The sequence below is a fragment of the Larimichthys crocea genome, chromosome II (genome assembly GCF_000972845.2).
Source record: "Larimichthys crocea isolate SSNF chromosome II, L_crocea_2.0, whole genome shotgun sequence".
Taxonomy (NCBI): Eukaryota; Metazoa; Chordata; class Actinopteri; family Sciaenidae; genus Larimichthys; species Larimichthys crocea.
The window spans coordinates 4,814,402-4,832,304 of NC_040012.1; the positions used below are offsets into that span (position 1 = coordinate 4,814,402).

At 42.3% G+C, this 17,903-nt stretch overlaps 1 protein-coding gene across 2 annotated transcripts in view; it reads left to right on the forward strand.

The window, feature by feature from the left end:
- kirrel1b (kirre like nephrin family adhesion molecule 1b) overlaps positions 1-17,903 on the forward strand; it is a 70,598-nt gene that overhangs the window by 37,113 nt on the left and 15,582 nt on the right. For both annotated transcript variants that reach the window (XM_027288939.1, XM_027288941.1), the window contains exons 2-9: positions 5,523-5,672; positions 9,738-9,887; positions 10,942-11,099; positions 13,301-13,451; positions 14,051-14,156; positions 14,953-15,101; positions 16,011-16,138; positions 16,620-16,746. In XM_027288939.1, the coding sequence (XP_027144740.1) occupies positions 5,523-5,672; positions 9,738-9,887; positions 10,942-11,099; positions 13,301-13,451; positions 14,051-14,156; positions 14,953-15,101; positions 16,011-16,138; positions 16,620-16,746 (1,119 nt within the window). The remainder of the gene's footprint in view (positions 1-5,522; positions 5,673-9,737; positions 9,888-10,941; positions 11,100-13,300; positions 13,452-14,050; positions 14,157-14,952; positions 15,102-16,010; positions 16,139-16,619; positions 16,747-17,903) is intronic.

Here is a 17,903-nt window from a genome sequence, read left to right on the forward strand (position 1 = left end):
GGATGAAGGCTTCAGGGTGTGCAGGACTGCTGTTTAGGGTTACAAAACTCACAAACTGTCCTTTCATTTCTGCAGTGGAAGGATTTGCTTGCAGGAGATTGTAGTTGGCCTCTCGTGGCCGCATTGGAGGTCTTTAGCTTTTAGACAACACTGGGTGCGTTCTTTAACGTGACCGTGTCTGATAAGATGGGAAGACATCCTTACTTCAAAGTCCGGCTTTTTTATGTTTTACTATGATATTTTCTATTCTTTCCGTTTCATATTAGCCTGAATTCCACCAAGAGTAAGAGATGTGTGATTCGATTGATCATTATTATGATTGTTGCCTTTCTTTTATTCTTTTTTATGCCTTTCTCTCTTATCCTTGAACCAAACAGAAGCATCCAAAGTTCTTGGAAAATGCGAAGCTGCCCGATCAGATTCATTTCTGTCTGGCAAAGACAAATGAGCAAAAGATTTAGTGTCAGACACTAAAGGGCAACAACATTGCCCAAACCCGGCAACGTGACGTTAGAGCGTTCGCTTCCAGAATCCTGTCTGCAACAAATGCACTTTGGTTAAGGTTAGTGAACGTTTGTAGTTTTGGTTTAATCTCAAGCCTCTGCGGACCATGATCTTTCCCCAACCTTAGCCAAGGGCTTTGAGGGCCTTAATATAGCTGTGAAATATTAATAGTCACCATGGCAAGATCAGAAAACAAATCTATTACGCTGTCAGTGAACATTTTAAAAGTCTTGCCAGATATGTTAATCAACAACATTTCCTCATTATGTCGTTCAGAGTTAGTCCTTTTTCATGAAGTGTCACATATATGAGCTAAATTCATCAGAGAAGGGTGTGAGGTGTAATGATGAGACGATAAGTTCGTATTGTACTGAATGGGACATAAAACCATCTGGTATTATGGAATAAGACTCGCTCAAACAAAAGTCTAAAACTAAAAGAAAAGTACACAACAGTCCCCCTGTAATAAGTTGATACTATACGTCATACAAGGCAAAAGATTCAAACTTGAAATAAGATGTTCAGAGCTTAAAACAAGTGTCAGAACATACTGGTGGTCCTCGTCTCTCACGAAGCGTAACCCCGAATAAAAGAGCTAATTAGTGTAAGACGAATCAAGCGACTACCTCAGATAAAGTTGTGCACAGTTCGACTGGATTCGAAGTCTAAATATAACATTCTCACAAACTTACAAGGAGAGTCGGGTCAGAAAAACATCTTGGAGACGACGACTAACAACTATATTTTCCTTTGGTGTCGCCTGTTTGTGCACTGCCTGACACAACACAATGAAACACGGCTGCTGTGTGCATGCCCGGGAGATTCTCCAGGGCAGATTCCCACACACCCAGAAATGACTAATTCTCATGCACGAATGTACGACCAGACCCACGCCGTGTTTTTAAAAGTCTGTTCAGGTTGTCAGTCAAAATCACTATTAAGCTTCACAATTCACCCAGGATTTAACCTTTACTTGTCTGAGCTTCAAGTGCAGTTCATCCAGTCCAAGAGAGTCAGTGTCTCCCACTGAATCTTAATACTTCATCTCATGTTTAATGGAATATGTAGATACTCTAGTAATGCAGTGCAACATAATACAATAAAATGCAGTACTTTTATTTAAATGATGAGTGTATAAGTCTAGTTATAAAGCACTTGTAAAGGCGTTTAATAAAGCTCAACCTGATGGAAGAAAAGAGGACAAAGTGAAGAAAAGATATTAAAGACATTAAGGATAATATGTTTGGACACTGAGGCTGTTATTATGAAGCGCTGTCTATTGTACCACTGGGTCATTATGCAAAGAGAGAGAGAGAGAGAGAGAGAGAGGAGGAGGAAGGGAAGATATACCTAACATCATCCCTCAGGGTAATGATGCAGGGCGGTAAGGATGAAGAGAAGGAAAGGAAGGAGGAGGAGAAGGTGGAGGAAGAAGAAGACAGTGTGGGACGAGTGATAGAAAAAGAGGAAGAAAGAAACGCCGAAAGATACGAAGAGCGATTGAGATAAAGAGGGACGATCGAGAGAGGGAAGGAGACGGTAAAAGACAGAAAAAGGATGATGATGATGATGATGACGATGATGATGAGGGCTGTGTTGAAGACAAAGTAGCCAAAGAGGAAAAGAGAAGAAGGATGGAAAGAGGATGAAAGAAAAGGGGGGAATGACAGAGAAGAGAAGAGTGAAGAGAGAAAGTGAAAAAGAAGGGATGAAGGAGGAAGAAAGAAAGAGAGAAGGAAGGAAGGAAGGAAGGGAGGAAGGAGGAGAGGAGAAGAAGAAGTGAACACTTGGGAGAGGAGATAGACAGAGAATCAGGGAATTTGAAAGTTGGGGGAGATGGAGGAGGAGGAGGAGGAGGAGGAGTGTATGTGTGTGTGTGTGTGTGTGTGTGTGTGTGTGTGTGTGTGTGTGTGTGTGTGTGTGTGTGTGTGTGTGGTGGGGGGAGGAGGAGGAGGAGGAGGGTGGGTATCCCGTAGGGTTAATTACATCTCTGTTCTCTGTCAGCGCGGCTCTCTCCTCTGCGATCTGAGTCCCTGCTGCAGGCTGACAGGCCACACACACACACACACACTCACACACACACACACACACACACATATGCACACTAATATATACCCACACACTCATAAACACAGATAAATACACACACATCCACGTTCATATATCACGACGCACAAACAGAAATGTTCCCTGTCTCCTCCTTTTTGTCTTTCTGTCACTATGTCTCTCTCTCTCACACACACACACACACACACACACGCACACACACACAGACACACACACAAATACACACCGCAGTCCGTCCCAGGAGAAGGCGAGTTGTTCTGTTCAGAGTTCTACACGGAGAAGAGGCCCCCTTCCTCGTAATGGCTGTTAATTTTGCATAAATCATGCATAACATGACCCACATGTAAATCACTCATGTCAGCGGGATATCACATCCCAACGGCTCCTTTCTCTTCTGCTGCTCCTTCTTCTTCGTACAGGAAACAGCAGCAGCTTCATTTCACTGTTTTGTCTTCGACTCCTGAATATGATGCACATAGTTTCACGATCGATTCCTCTGTCAGAGGTTAGAGGAAATAGAAGGTTTATATTTTGGCACCTTCGCTGGGCTCGTTTAACGTCTTATAATTAAATCAAATTAATTCATGATGTTCTTCATAAGTAAGTAGGAGGAGGACGAAGACCCTGTCTGCCATTTATTAGGTGTTTTATCTCATGTTTGTGTCTTGTAGAGGCCAAGTAAGACTTATTTTGGTCTATTGTGGATTTGCAGTTGCATGTGAGTCATTGTGTCTTCCTCAGTGTATCACTCTGGCTGTTAAAAGAGTATTTTTGGAGGCCGAAGTTGAAGGTCAAAAGCGTTTTACACGGTATTGCCAACAAAACAAAAGCCTCTAACGTAACCTGAAACGTAACCTTCCTCCTTGTTCGGCATAAAAGTGCCTGAAGAATATTTTCTTTTCTGTGTCTGGTAATCCTGGAGCATTTTATTTCAAACTATGCAATAAGAGAGTGGACAAGCTGCTCAAACATTAGAGCAAAGTGGTGACTCTAATAAGAAGCCGTTGCTCTTGAATTTGGCGAGCTGACACGAGGAGTAAGTAACTTATGGAGCACTTTTCGAAAAAGCTGGGCGTACAAAATGATCCAAGGAAAACACATAAAAGAGGAAATCAAACAAACCGAATAAAGAATATGTGCAAATAAATGTCTAAATCGAAGATTAGGATGAATGTTAAAATCCCTGTGAAGGATTCAGAGCGAGCAAGAGCGTCAGTGAAATGTCTCTGAGTGAAAATTGGTTTTGAAATTAGAGTTTATGGGTTATAAAAAACGTAGAATGTTGAGCTGGGACGGTGAAATCTCGCTCTGACAGTGCAAATGTTTGCTGTGAAACTTCATCATATCTGAATTGGAGATGATATTTCAGCATCACATCATATGCTTTATGTATGAGCAGATAAAAAAACACGGCCCCCAACAACAGTCGAGTGTTTCAAGGCGGATTCTCCCTTTAACTTCAAATGGCGAGCGCAGCCACGGGTTCACAGGCGCGGCGGTTGTCTTCTTGATTCAAGTTGACGAAACATCAAAGCGCTTCTCGTGAAGACTTGAGGAGTCGTGTCTTCAATAAAGGAGCCCTCTGCACAAATAACATGACGGGTCATGTAATCCTCCCGACAAATCAGTAAATCTCCCCGTTGTTTGCACCTTTGTGGTTGAATCCCGCTGAGACGTGTCCCTCGGAGCCACAGCCTGCTTTATTAACCAGTTTTAGCCTTAATTAGCTAATAGGATTGTTTTAACCATGATCCAAGAACAGAATAGCCCACGGGAAGACAAACACCAACTCTGTGTGTGTGTGTGTGTGTGTGTGTGTGTGTGTGTGTGTCTGCATGCTGTATGACTTAATGCGCAATTGCATGTGAGTGAATGACTCATTGAGGTGTGTGTGTGTGTTTGTGTGCGTAAATTGGGTGTGATTTAATGTTACATGTGTGCAGGAGCTTTTGTTTATGTGATATTAAGTGTGTGTGTGTGTGTGTGTGTGTGTGTGTGTGTGTGTGTGCACGTGTCATCTAAGGCTGCACGGTCTCCCTCTCCGCCTTAATTACACGTGTCATCTAAGGCTGCACGGTCTCCCTCTCCGCCTTAATTAACGCTCCTTCTTGTAAGACTTTCTCTGGAATATGAAACAATTTTACCTGATGATGCAAACGGCTGAAAACAGCGGCGGGGTTAGTGCCTCGCCTCCTCACCTGACACTTTCTCTTTATGCGAGAGCGTTAATGTATGCAGGCTCTACACTTGTAGTTTTTATATCCATGTATTTTAGTGGCACTGCAATAGCCGAAAGGCTTATTTTGCTGGAGGAAATGTGTGTGTGTAAGCAAAATCCTTTGTACTGTGTGATGAAAAAGAGCAGGCTGTATCACAGCTTGGCAATGATGTTCTTGCTACACAAGTGCGCGCACACATACCCTACACGGAGACACGCATAAACCTCAGCAAAAAACCCTGAGAAGAACTTGAAAAGGGGGGAATAAAAAGAGACGAAACAGAGGCAGAATGACAAATATGCAAATCTGAGCAACTGAGCTCCGGGTCCGGTGAAAAAAGGAGAAATGATTAGAATGATTTTATGAAATAAAATCTGTGAATCCTCCTGTGTCCCTCCATTCAGCCATTGCATATGTGCATAAATGCAGGAAATTCAATTCAAAGCCCGACTGTCCCGTAAGAGGAATCCCACTCGCAGACGGGGTTTATATTAAAAAACACTCACAATAAAAACGCATAATAAAAAAAAAGGACAATAAAAACACCCTATACACAATAAAGACACATAACAAATCACCCCAACAGCCACCATATGGACAAGCGCCAGTCAATAAGTCCGGAGAGGGACTGTGTAGCTCGATACAGTGCAATAAAAGATGGCAGCTCATGGCCAGGTCACAATGAAAGGAACTTAAAATTGATTCTCCTCTCTCTCTGTCCCTCCGTTGCAGTGTGGTGCATTCGCTTCTCCCAGGAGCCCGCGGACCAGTCGGTGGTACTGGGAGAACGGGTGGTGCTGTCCTGCGTGGTCTTCAACTACAGCGGCATCGTCCAGTGGACCAAGGACGGCCTGGCCCTTGGCATCGGAGAGGGTCTTCGAGGTGAGCGAGGGGGGGGACAGAAATCCTGTAGCGGGGACGAGAAAAAAAACCCCAAGCTGCAGGGATCAAAGTGAAGTGGAGAAGGGGAATAACTCAGCTACGGTTTCGGTTCAGTTTTGACTGTAAGAACCCTGACAAAAGCTATTATGGCTGAAAAGTGTAGGGTTTTTTTTTTAACATTAAGGGAATGAACACTGAACAGAAAGAGAGAGAGAGAGCCAAGAGGCGTGTGAGTGACAATCTGAGCAAAAATGAGTCCTGTATATCATGCTGAATTAGAGAAAATCCCCCCACACTGCTGACAAAAGCAGACGCACATTCGCATTTACATTTTAAGCCGACACGCACCATCCAGAATGACTTACCGCGAGTGCAACAGCAGAATGCACTTCAGCTGAGAGATGGTGAAGCACAACTAAAAAATGAGAGTCAAAGGGTCAAAGCCACAACAGATGAAGAGGGTTTTTTTTCTTTTAAATTTAAGAAGCAGTGGAAAGAGTGCAAAAAGAAGAAGAAGAAGCAAAAACATCCTTCTTCACTGACCTCAACCCGAGTTGGCAAAAAATATTTAAACAAGTTTTTGACCGCCGGCGCTTCCTGACTTCTGCTATTGAAATCTTATGGCAGCAGACGCTGATAGCTCTTACTCTCTGCCCATGCAAAATATTTCAGTAATGGAAATGATTTCAGACTCACGACAGACTGAAAGGTGAACAAAGTACCCGGAACAGAATACAACAAGACTCTGCTCAAGGATGATTATACAATTTGTTAAATTGAGCAATAGTGGAAAATGTGCTGAACCAAAGTGTTAAATAGTCTGAATACCAAAAGTGAAAGTGCATTATGAGTGAGAGAGTGTCCCATTTCAGAATGTTATATTGTACTGTATGTCTACTTTAATGGATTGAGATATCGAGTGCATAACACATCATCAAAACACTGATGACTTGTTGGTTTATAATCTGTTAGATCAACCTTTTTTTTTTTGTTTGGATATCTTTATCTATCAGCAGATGATGGATGATGGTTCTTGTCTTGGTGAAGTTTGAGTGACTCATTAAAGACTCAAACTAAAATGAAACATCTCATTTTTCTTCTGTTAAGAAAGCTTTCACAACCTGCATGAAACGCTGTTTCAAACCCGTTCTCATAAATAGCAACAAAAAAAAATAAATTATTTACATATGAAAATGTCAGAGATAATTACTTTAATATAGAATCTAATAATGTACGCAATAAACTGATACATGAGCGTATGGGTACATAATACTTTGTTCCCTTACAGCTCTAAACCACACACGTCACATTTCACATCGCTGTAAACAAATCCACAAAGAACTACACATATCACATACACATCCACCCACACACACACACACACACACACACACACACACATGCACACAAGTGATAATCTGACATGTGATGTGAATCTTGTGTTCAGCGCAATTTAATTCGCAGGTTCAGTAAAGGTCAGCATGTCTCTCTCTTTCTTTCTCTCTCCCTTCTTCGGCTCCCTGCTCCTCCGTCTTGCAGACTACAGCTCCATCATCATAGCTTTATGTTCCCCCCCATCCTCCTCCCCGCTTCCATTGTTTTTCATTTCTCTTCCTCTCCTCTCCTCTCCTCTCTCTTCCTCCCATCCCTTCATCCTCCCTCTCTCTTTCTGTCGGTAATGCTCTCTTTGTCCTTGTAGCCTTTTTTTCGCGAGAATGGTCCGGATGACAAACACACCGGGCGTTTTGATAAACATGTTGTCCTCTTTGTCTCTTTTTGTCTGCTTTTCGACCATCTATCATCCCCCTCCTGCCCATTATTTATCCTCAAGTTGTGGGTGCTGCCTTTCCTCACTTCATCCCTGACATACTGTCTCTCAATCTTTTGCTTCCCTTCTTCATATACCGTGAACACATATAGAGCAAAGTCTTTTTTTAGTTGTTGTTGTAATATTTGCACCGATGAATGATGGGAATGATAGGAATTTGTTGCGATCTAACGAGGTGTTGCTGGTGCATGAAACCTGACATATGAGAGGTTGTTGTTATGTGCCCTGTATGCTTTCACACAGCTGTTGATGGCGGTGTGGGAGTGCAGATCGTGCAGTAAATTTATACCTGCAGTTTGCACACCCACGCACGCGCGTTCATTCACTGTCAAAAAACAGTTTTTCTCGACATTGCATAGTAGTGTATGTAAATATCAAACATGGAATATGAAGAAAGCCCTTTTAATATATATGATCGGTGCACGGCAACGTGCACGCGCTCATGTATGTATCATGTTTACACCCAGATACTTCAACATTTACTCAGCACCGGTAGGCATCAGTGGTGGCAGTTTATTGTTCGTCTTCAACCTCCTCCTCCTTCCTTTCCTTCTCCTTCTCCCCGGGGTGCTTTCACCTCTGTGGTTGCTATGCTGCGAGGTGCTGGAGTGGATGATGTAATCTCCACTAATACTTTTGTCTCCCCCCATCACCACCACCACCAACACAACACCCCACCACAACCACCACCACCAACCACCTTCCCGCCCACCCTCCTTTCTCCTCTCCGCACCCCAACTGCCTGCCTGCCTGCTCGCCTCTGCCTTTGCCATCTGAATCCATGATGTCATGTTAGAATTGGGCACGGAGGATCAATGAGTGCCCCCTAGTGGGACGTCACGCTCAATTATGTCTTTGTCTGAGAGGCGAGGGTTCAAACAGAGAGAAAAGAGAGAGGGGGGGGGTGTCGTAATTGGAACGGCGCTGCCTGTAGTTCTGCAGTTTGTGGATCATACAGTACTTGTATATGTGGCGAGGTTTGATCAGCGTTCGTTAAGAAAAAAGCTGTTTATCTCTGGCTGTATTGATGTGTGTGTGTGTGTGTGTGGGTTCCTGCATTCATTACCTCCCCCTGTTGTTTGTGTAAAGGACATGTTATCATCTCCAGAGGCTCTGCTTAATCCAGAAAGGTCTTCAAAACTTCTGAAACAAACGCTATTAATGCTAAATGCTATCTGTGTGTCATGATAAAAAGCTTTGACATTTCCACATAAATACATTCATCCCATTTCGCCACGCGCCCCGCGCTCTCTGATTGATGTAGCGTAATTGTGATGCAGCTTTTATCCGTTTCCATGAGAGCTTTTTACATTTGCTTTATCTCGTAAACAACTCAGGTGTCAGGAGAGGACAGAAATACAGTCACTGACACCGGATAAAAGAAGATGACGTGTAGATCTATCATCGTTATCTTTACCTTTTATAGTTCTTATGCAGATTGAGGTTTAATCCACCAAAATTACTGAAAAATTACCTACTCTTAGTAGTTTATATCCATCCAGATAGATTGGTGACACACTATGTGTCTATAATGCATTATAATGCATAATAAAGATACCTTATACTGCGGTTATAGCAATATATAAGAACTCATAAATATTCAGAGTGCTTTATATCAACAATCATGACACATAACGCATTTTATAATGACTCATAAGGTCAGCTATCATAAGACATGTTTTATAATGCATTATAATCAAACTGTTTGGTGAAATGCCATGTTTCTTTCATAAAAAAGACTGTCAGTAAAACTTACCCACATATTTTAAGACAAAAAATATCATAATAGTGTTTGCTGTTTAAGTAGCTGGAAATAAAAAAAAAGTTTTGCTCCAAAACCTGAAATAAAGTTGTTATTTTTTTCGGTGTACCTACCCGAAACGCTTCCCAGAGTATTTCCAAGATAAAGATATTATCCTCAGATGGAGATCAGTTGTGAAGGCAGTGCTATTATGATGACTCATGACTCTGATGGCAGCGCGTAATGTTCCTCTTCCTTCACGCCGGCAATCATTTTAAAACAGCGGGTCGTGTTTTCCAGGTGATGCACTTTTATAAATAAGTTCATTTCCCGAAACCCGTCAGGCTTTTCTGACCCGTAAATAAACACGCCTGACTTACAGTTGAACTAGAACAGAAAGTCCAAAAAGCACATGAATCAGAAAATTGAGTTTTCAGCTGGATGTCTCACCATCTATTTAACTGTAAACCTATTTTTTCTTTCCTGTCTCCTCCAGCCTGGCCCAGGTATCGTGTGCTTCGGGCTCTGGACATCGGCCAGTACAACCTGGAGATCAACAATGCTGAACTATCTGATGACTCTCTGTACGAGTGTCAGGCCACAGAGGCCGCCCTGCGCTCCAGGAGGGCCAAACTCAATGTACTCAGTAAGTGATTTTCTTTGAACCATCATGCATATATGAGTAAATAACCTCATAATTCAAAGGACCCAAGTGTTGATTATCAAATTAAAGAATGCCAAGTTAATCCTTGTGCCCATGTTGAGAGATGCTTTCCTGAGAGAATGAGCTCAACGCTCCAAAGCATCTTCACGGATGAGTAATGTAGTTAAAAGTACAACATCAATCTGGATGCAGACATTTTCAGACCATCTCCGTACTATTGATCATATCTGATGCGTCATTCTTGCAGAAAACTTCCTATCTGTTTCCGTCAGCCAAATCATCGCCCTTCTTGGCAAGTCAACTTTCAGAATCGACGAGTTTCTGTGGGACGGGTGTGGGAAAACAGATTCTGCCAATGTTACAATATTACAAATGATATGGCCGGGAAAAGCAGCAAGAATCCAAACAGAGCAGCAGTGTGTGTGTGTGTGTGTGTGTGTGTGAGCCGGAGGTTAGAAAACAGGTTTAAATCTTCAAGCTCAGAGATTTGAAAGCAGAATAACAACATGTGTTATGTGGTTATAAAGCAATACATTTACTGTATCTCCTCATTCGCGTGGAGCTGGTTATGTAACTAGTTACTTTAGCCAAAACCTTAGAAATTCTGATGGATAGACAAAAGAAAAATGGAAACAAGATATTGGAATTTAGGCTGCAAAGAGGTTAAATGTCAGTTATAACCTCCTGAGAATTACATGTGACTGGACTGCAGATTTGGACTATTGGTGGACTGCTTTCAACTGATTGCGGAGATTACATTCTGCTGTTGTTTAGTGAAAACCTCATGCTGTATTTCCAGAATGGGAACTTTTAAAGAAAGCAGGCTCATTGATGTTAATGCTTCTTGAGGAAATCCAATGTGTTTTTAATGGCTTTTATTGGCTCCAGAGGTAAAAGAAAACACTCAGCTTGAAGGAATTTGCACTCTTTAAGTTAGATAGTATTTTGTGTTTGTGCATGTATAGATTTGTCTGTATGCATGACTGCACACTTGGATGAATGTGGATTCATGTGTGTGTGTGTGTGTCTCCACCAGTACCCCCTGAGGACCCGGTGGTTGATGGATCCCCGGAGCTCCTGTTGATGGCTGGAACGCCATACAACCTGACCTGCGTGACCCGCGGGGCCAAGCCTGCAGCACACATCCAGTGGACCAAGGATGGAGTCGCTGTGGAGGGAGCCCACCAGTCCACGGTGACTCACACACTCCCATGCACATATGCAGACACACGAGTGCAAGTCGTGCAACATCAAACACGCATAAAACCATTAAGAGTTTATGGCACTGACATCAGATCTGTATAATCTCACAGGCTTGATATTGATTTCAAAAGAGTTTGCAACACGATTTATAATCTGCTCCTCGCTAACAGCAGCTCTCAGTCTGTTTGTTGTTTGTTGACATGCTTTCTGCCGTGGGCGCTGCGAAAGAGAAATACAGTATGTACACCTCAGGCCGCACATCATCCCCGGAGTCCTGCATTAGGGAAATAAAATATGCAGCACACACGGTGCGGTAAGTCAGTCAAAGACTTTCTTGGTTCCCGGCTGACAAAACGCTAACATCTCGTCAGATGGGGATCATATTTATCAGGTAATGTTTTTAAATGCTGACAAATTGGACATTCTGACCTGGCTCAGCTAAAGAATGATGCCACAGTCAACAATGTAGCTGTGTACACTGCAGACAGACTCTCACATGTTTAACACTTTTAATCTATCAGGCTGCAATGTGTTAGATTTATGAGCACGGTGGCAATATGTTTCTCTACATTTTCTCTGCAACAGATTTTTAAATGTTGAACTAAAGTCAATGGAGTTTGGAACGAAACTCGATCACACCTCTGTGGTTACTTGTACTTTTATTTTGCTGCTTGGGTCCCACTTGGGCCACGTACTTTAGTCGAACCGATGCACTCGTGAGATTTCAGCATCTATTTTCCATAACCACTCATCCTTATCACGGTCGTGTTGGGCTGGAGCCGATCCCCAGATAGCATTGGAAGAGAGGCGGGTTACACCCTGTTTATCACAGGGCTGACACGCTGAGAGAAACAGCCACTCGCATTGACACCTATGGACGATTAAGAGTCATCAATTAAACACAGGGGCAACATGCAAACTCCACAAACAAAGCCTTGTGCTGCGTCTAACTAGTAACTTTCTAACCACAGCACCGGCATTCTGCAAAAACTAGTGCAAATTTATTTATATAGACCGGTGTGATATAATCACACACTCCTTGTATTACCATCGTCAACCATGCTTGCACATAAGAAGAGAAGTCCGTGTGGTTACAGAGCACATCAGTTACTTTCCATGCATTATGGTCGTGACACAACTTGAAACATGCACAGACCCGAGACCTGTTTAATTAACCCACATGCAAAGCCACAGACTCTCTCCCTCTCTCTCACACACACACACATACATACATACATACATCACATAAAGGCAGAAACTGTACGAGGTGACACTTAACGATCAGGGTGATATATTTTGCACTCTCTTTTCTCCCACATTCACACTCTTCACGCTCCTGTATACTCTCCCCCACACGTGAAATTATGCCTGCAAGCACGCACGCACACTCACATATGAACCCTCGTGCTTTTATATGCACACAGCAGCAAACACTGACTCACACACTCAAACACAGATGTTTTTTTTTTACATCTTTTGCAGCCAGTTTTATGCCCCCCCCACACACACGCTCATACATATTACATGCTGCTCTTATGTTACTGTGTTACTGACCACGCATCTAAACCACAGTGACGGTTGTCGTACGCGCTTTCTTGACAGATTTTAGAGCTGCGTTTCAAAACACCCCACCTCCAGGATCCAACAAGACTTGATTCGATGCTGTCAATGTGCAGCAAGAAGATGATGAACTTCTTCTGTGATATAAATGTATATGTTTGATCTGCAGTGATACGAAAGTGAGAAAAACAGCAGAACAGTTGTCATAAATGATAAATCAGTGAAACATTTCTGCACCCACACAAGCAAACACAAGCAAAGTGCTTGTGTTAATTGAGGGAGCGTTTTATTTTCCTGTGCCAACATTAAACTTCTGTATTATGAAGATAAAGTCGAGAGCACGAACACGGGTTCCTATGAAATTTCTCCTTCAAACTCTCTTTAAAATTTCCTCTGCACTTGTTCGGTTTCCGACTTCTCGTTCTCCAGCATCGTCTTAGAATGTTGTTTGTTTTATTTCTATCTTTAGATTACTATTTATATCTCTCTGCTCCATTAGTAACCCCCCATCTTTTCTCTTATTTCTCCCATGATGTTTCCCATTCCCTCCTTTTTGTCCTCACCCATCTTCCTCCCCCTCTTCTTTGTTGGAACCCTCCTCTCATCTCCCTCTCTATTTCTTTACCCAATAGGAAGTGCTACCAGACAGGAAGAGGGTGACTACCAGGAGCTACCTGCCGATCACGCCAGCCGACACCGACAGCGGCCGCAACTTCACCTGCGTTGCCAGCAACCCGGCTGTGCCGATGGGCAAGCGAGCCACCGTTAACCTCAACGTCCACCGTGCGTTGCCCTTTTTTTTTCTCTTGTCATCGTTTTAATTAGCTGCTCCAGCTCTTGTCAGCTTGAAGTAATTATTCATAAAAACAACACATATGCTGTGTGTATATGAATATACAGCCACTGCTTTTCACCGTTCTCAAACTTGGGCCAGTTCCAGGTTTGAATGAGCTGTTTGCATCGATTTGCCACAGTAATTTTCTCCTCAAGCAGTTCAGCAAGTTGATTTTCTTCAACATCTGGAAAACCGGAAACTTTTTTCTGTGTTTTTAAAGGATTTCAGTCGCGTCCCTGAAGAAATAAGGAATGATTGCTCACAAGGAAACTGTAGTTTGAATTTTCAATCAAGAAGATTGATGTGTTTTTCCCCCACACAGTGTAGTTAGTAATTACTGTGAGAATAACTGCAGTAACGGTAGATGTAGAGCCAGGGCCGTGTTAGTGAAGACGGCTGTAGAGAAGTTGGTTTTTATTGTGAAATTTATAGTTTGTGTGACTTATTCTCATGGGGCTTGGCACTGCTGAAACACATCAGTCATTCACACCATAACTCTTGTTTCCCTTCAGTTGCACTCTGTAAAATGTATCTTACTCTTGCGCAGACCCTCCTATGGTGACCCTGTCCATCGAGCCTCGCTCTGTCCTGGAGGGCGAGAGAGTCACCTTCACCTGCCAGGCCACTGCCAACCCTCCCATCATGGGCTACAGGTCGGGATGAGATCTTTAACCTCAAATACAAAATCTGAATCTGAATACTACTGACTTCAGCAGCATTGTTGTAACTTTATGTCCAGGTCAGGATGCGTTGTACTTTTTTAAATGCTGGTTAATGTTTTTTAGGGACAGTGTTTCATTTACTACTCACAGTCTAACATCCGGAGCTGAGCCGCAGTTCTGTTTACTGCCAATAGATTTTCTTTCATCTATTCCAATCTGCTTGTAACCACCATCTGGAGGTTATCCCGAACTGTTATTTCTGCTTGCAGAACAGAATCGGTAAAAGTATTGAACATTTGTACAATTAAACACTGACTTTTATCTTAAGCGACAGCACTGAAGCACTGAAATTGCTAAACGCTGGACTTTAAACCCGGTGGTTTTAATCTGAGGTTTAAGACTCCACCAGTGGGTCCCAGTGCGGGAGTACTGCCAGGCACTTAGGCACTAAGCCTATTGAGTGTATATTAGAGTGTCATCTAATGGCAGATGTACAATATTGTTATATGATTTTGAGCTATAAATCTGCCAGGATACAGTGTGGATAACAGAAATGGAAAGAGATTTATTCCTTTAACCTGCAATAAGTCCTGCAGGTTTTGACATCAAATGTTAATTTAATAGCTTTAATTGATAATATAAAAACACTCATTCTTAAATAATGGAAATCTAGCATTTGGATCACAACCAAAACATTATATTAGAGATCCCCTGGTAACAAACAGACGTAACAATGATTTGTAGTGCTTGAAAACGCGTTAAATGGGGGGATGTGTTTCTCTGTCAGGTGGGCAAAAGGCGGCGTGCTGCTGGAGGGGGCCAGAGAAAGCGTGTTTGTCACCACCGCGGATCATTCCTTCTTCACCGAGCCCGTGTCCTGTCAGGTTTTCAACGCCGTGGGAAACACCAACGTCAGCATCCTGGTGGACGTGCACTGTGAGTAGAGTGCAAACACTCCTGAGCTGAGTGGGACTCTGATGATGCGTTCTAGTAGCTATATTTGTCAGCATTTTGTTTGAGGAGCTACGCTGCGTTTATTTCACACTGTGTTCATGTGTCGTTGCAGAATAAATTTGCAGTAGATGGTTTTCTGTGTGATCAGTTCTCTGATTCAGTCCAGTTCAACAAAGAGTGAAGTAAAGAGGAATTTATGTGTAAAAAGGTAGAAAAAGCAGCAGCAACAGATATTACTTAAAACAATGGTAGCACTTTCTATGAAGATCACATCTATAGTGCATTCATTGTGAATTATGATGCATTCATAATGCTTTATGACCACACTCATAAACACATATAATGCTTTAACTATAGAAACAGTTGTAGAGCATTATAGATGTGACTTATAATGGATTATAACTTTAGTTATAAATCAGAGGCTGACTTATGGAGCTTATAATGCATTATGATTACCTTTACTATACCTATACACACACATCAACTGTAACAGGCCAAGCAGTGTCATAAGCTACTATTGTATAAGTGCTAAGAATGTGTGTATAGGTGATTATAGGTAGTCATAATGTGCTATAAGGTCCATCAGTGTAGTTAAAAGTGGAGTTATGTATGCATTAGAATTGACTATGAATCCCCCTATAACACACTATAGATGTGGTCTGCATGAAACGATTTAATTAACTGACAAATTAAACAGAATCAGAAAATTTTAAAAAAGGAAATATCCATTTCCACAGTATATATAATTAAAGAAAACAAGGGAAAATGTATCAGCATATCGTGTTTTATGATTAAAGAGTATATTTCTGCCAGCTACATGAACAGTTTCATAGTTTTTACCCACTCTGTGATCTCCAAGTCATCCAAATGTGTCTGCGTACTCTCTTTCAGTCGGTCCAATACTGGTGGTGGAGCCCAGGCCGGTTACGGTAGACGTGGACTCTGATGTTACTCTGAACTGCAAGTGGTCTGGTAACCCTCCTCTCACCCTCACGTGGACCAAGAAGGGCTCCAACATGGTGAGAACAAACCATCAGACCTTCCCCTGATCTTTGACCTTTGACACCTACATGTTATATTCATGTATGAAAGTAAAATGTTATATATTCATAAATTCATACAGGGAGAACAAAACATATTCCCATGCCTGGAATTACTGCCAACCCCTTTAGAAAACCCCGATCGTAACCCATATTAATGTTGAAGACCCAGACTTCATAAATGTTTGCTCAGTTGTAAAGCAGACGATTCTAAGTGAGACTCCGTCTTCATATCTTAAATCTTTAATTCATCCCTAACAAGTTAAGAAAAGCTCCAGGAAAAAACTAATGGAGCCTGCTGAGTAAATCAACATGTTTTATGAATTAAATATAGATCTCCCTCCTTCCCTCCCTCTTTTTAACATCTCTCCCTGTCTGTCTATCTCCGCACTCCACCTCACAGATCTGCTATGCTGATTTTCATGCATACTTATGCTTGTATATATATGTGTGTGTCCAGGTGCTCAGCAACAACAACCAGCTGTATTTGAAGTCAGTGAGCCAGTCCGATGCAGGCCAGTATGTCTGCAAGGCCATCGTTCCCCGGATCGGAGTGGGAGAGACTGAGGTTACACTCACCGTCAACGGTCAGTTACTTTCCAATAATATTCCTACACGCGGCAAAGCCCTGCTTCTATGTCAAACATGGAAGATGAGTTATGAAACCACATGGACCTCTGCGATGTGTTTGTTTAATCTGGACTCATTCTGTACTTCATGCATATATCTATATCCCTCTGACAGCTGAATCCCCTCAATGTACAGGGTTGAGTAGTGCACGGGCCTTGTATTTATGTCGACCCAAGTCTGATTCATTCCAGCCAAAGCCTGACCCAAACCCGACGGATAATTTCCCAGCCCTAAACAGGCCCAAAGCCAATATTTCAATGTCAAAACTCTTTCCGTGAGAGACCGGCAATTACTTAATAAATCAAAACCGATTCACTGAGAACACAATGACGAAAAGGGAGTTCACGAATGCTCCTTAAATCTTCGCCAGCTGACAAAGTGCCCGGTCAAACCAAAAACGGGGACAGTGACATTCATTGGCACGTCCTTGCGATATACGTACGTGGTGCTGAAAGCTTGATGAGCGATACTTTCGCCCTCGTTCACTAGCCGGACATTATGTTAATACAGTTAATGAAAAAAATAAATTGCGCCGACCACTCCTATCTCACGACTGACTACACATTACAATGCAGTACTGCTGCGGAGTCATCCTGCAGAACGAAGTTAACAAACACAGCTAACATGATCTCTGTTTTCAGGTTTGTAGTGGCACGAGAGGTTAACTGTGGTCACGCTGTTGATATTTATGGCACAGGGTTTGATTTATAGTTCTTACCTGGTAATATTAACACGCAACACAAGACACATCATGCACGATCAGGATGTGTCTTGCGTTAATTATGTTCACCGGAGTAATTATGTTCATAATTGTGTACATCCTTTCATTTAATGGGCTAGACATATACTTACATAATGAGTTGCATCCACTATTTTTGCCTTCTTGTTGCATGACTGAATGGGAAACTGCTGCTCTGTTTATGTTCTTTATTCATTGTGCAATAATATTTCAGTGAGCAGGTTTCCTGTGGAAACATTTTTGCCAGATGTGCGTTATGTCTGTCTTTAATTTTCTCATTGTGTCTCTGCCGAGGAGGCAGCTATGGAGTAGCATAAGGTGTAGCTTGACATCAATGAGAACAACACCGAACTACTTTGAACTGTTGAAAAATAT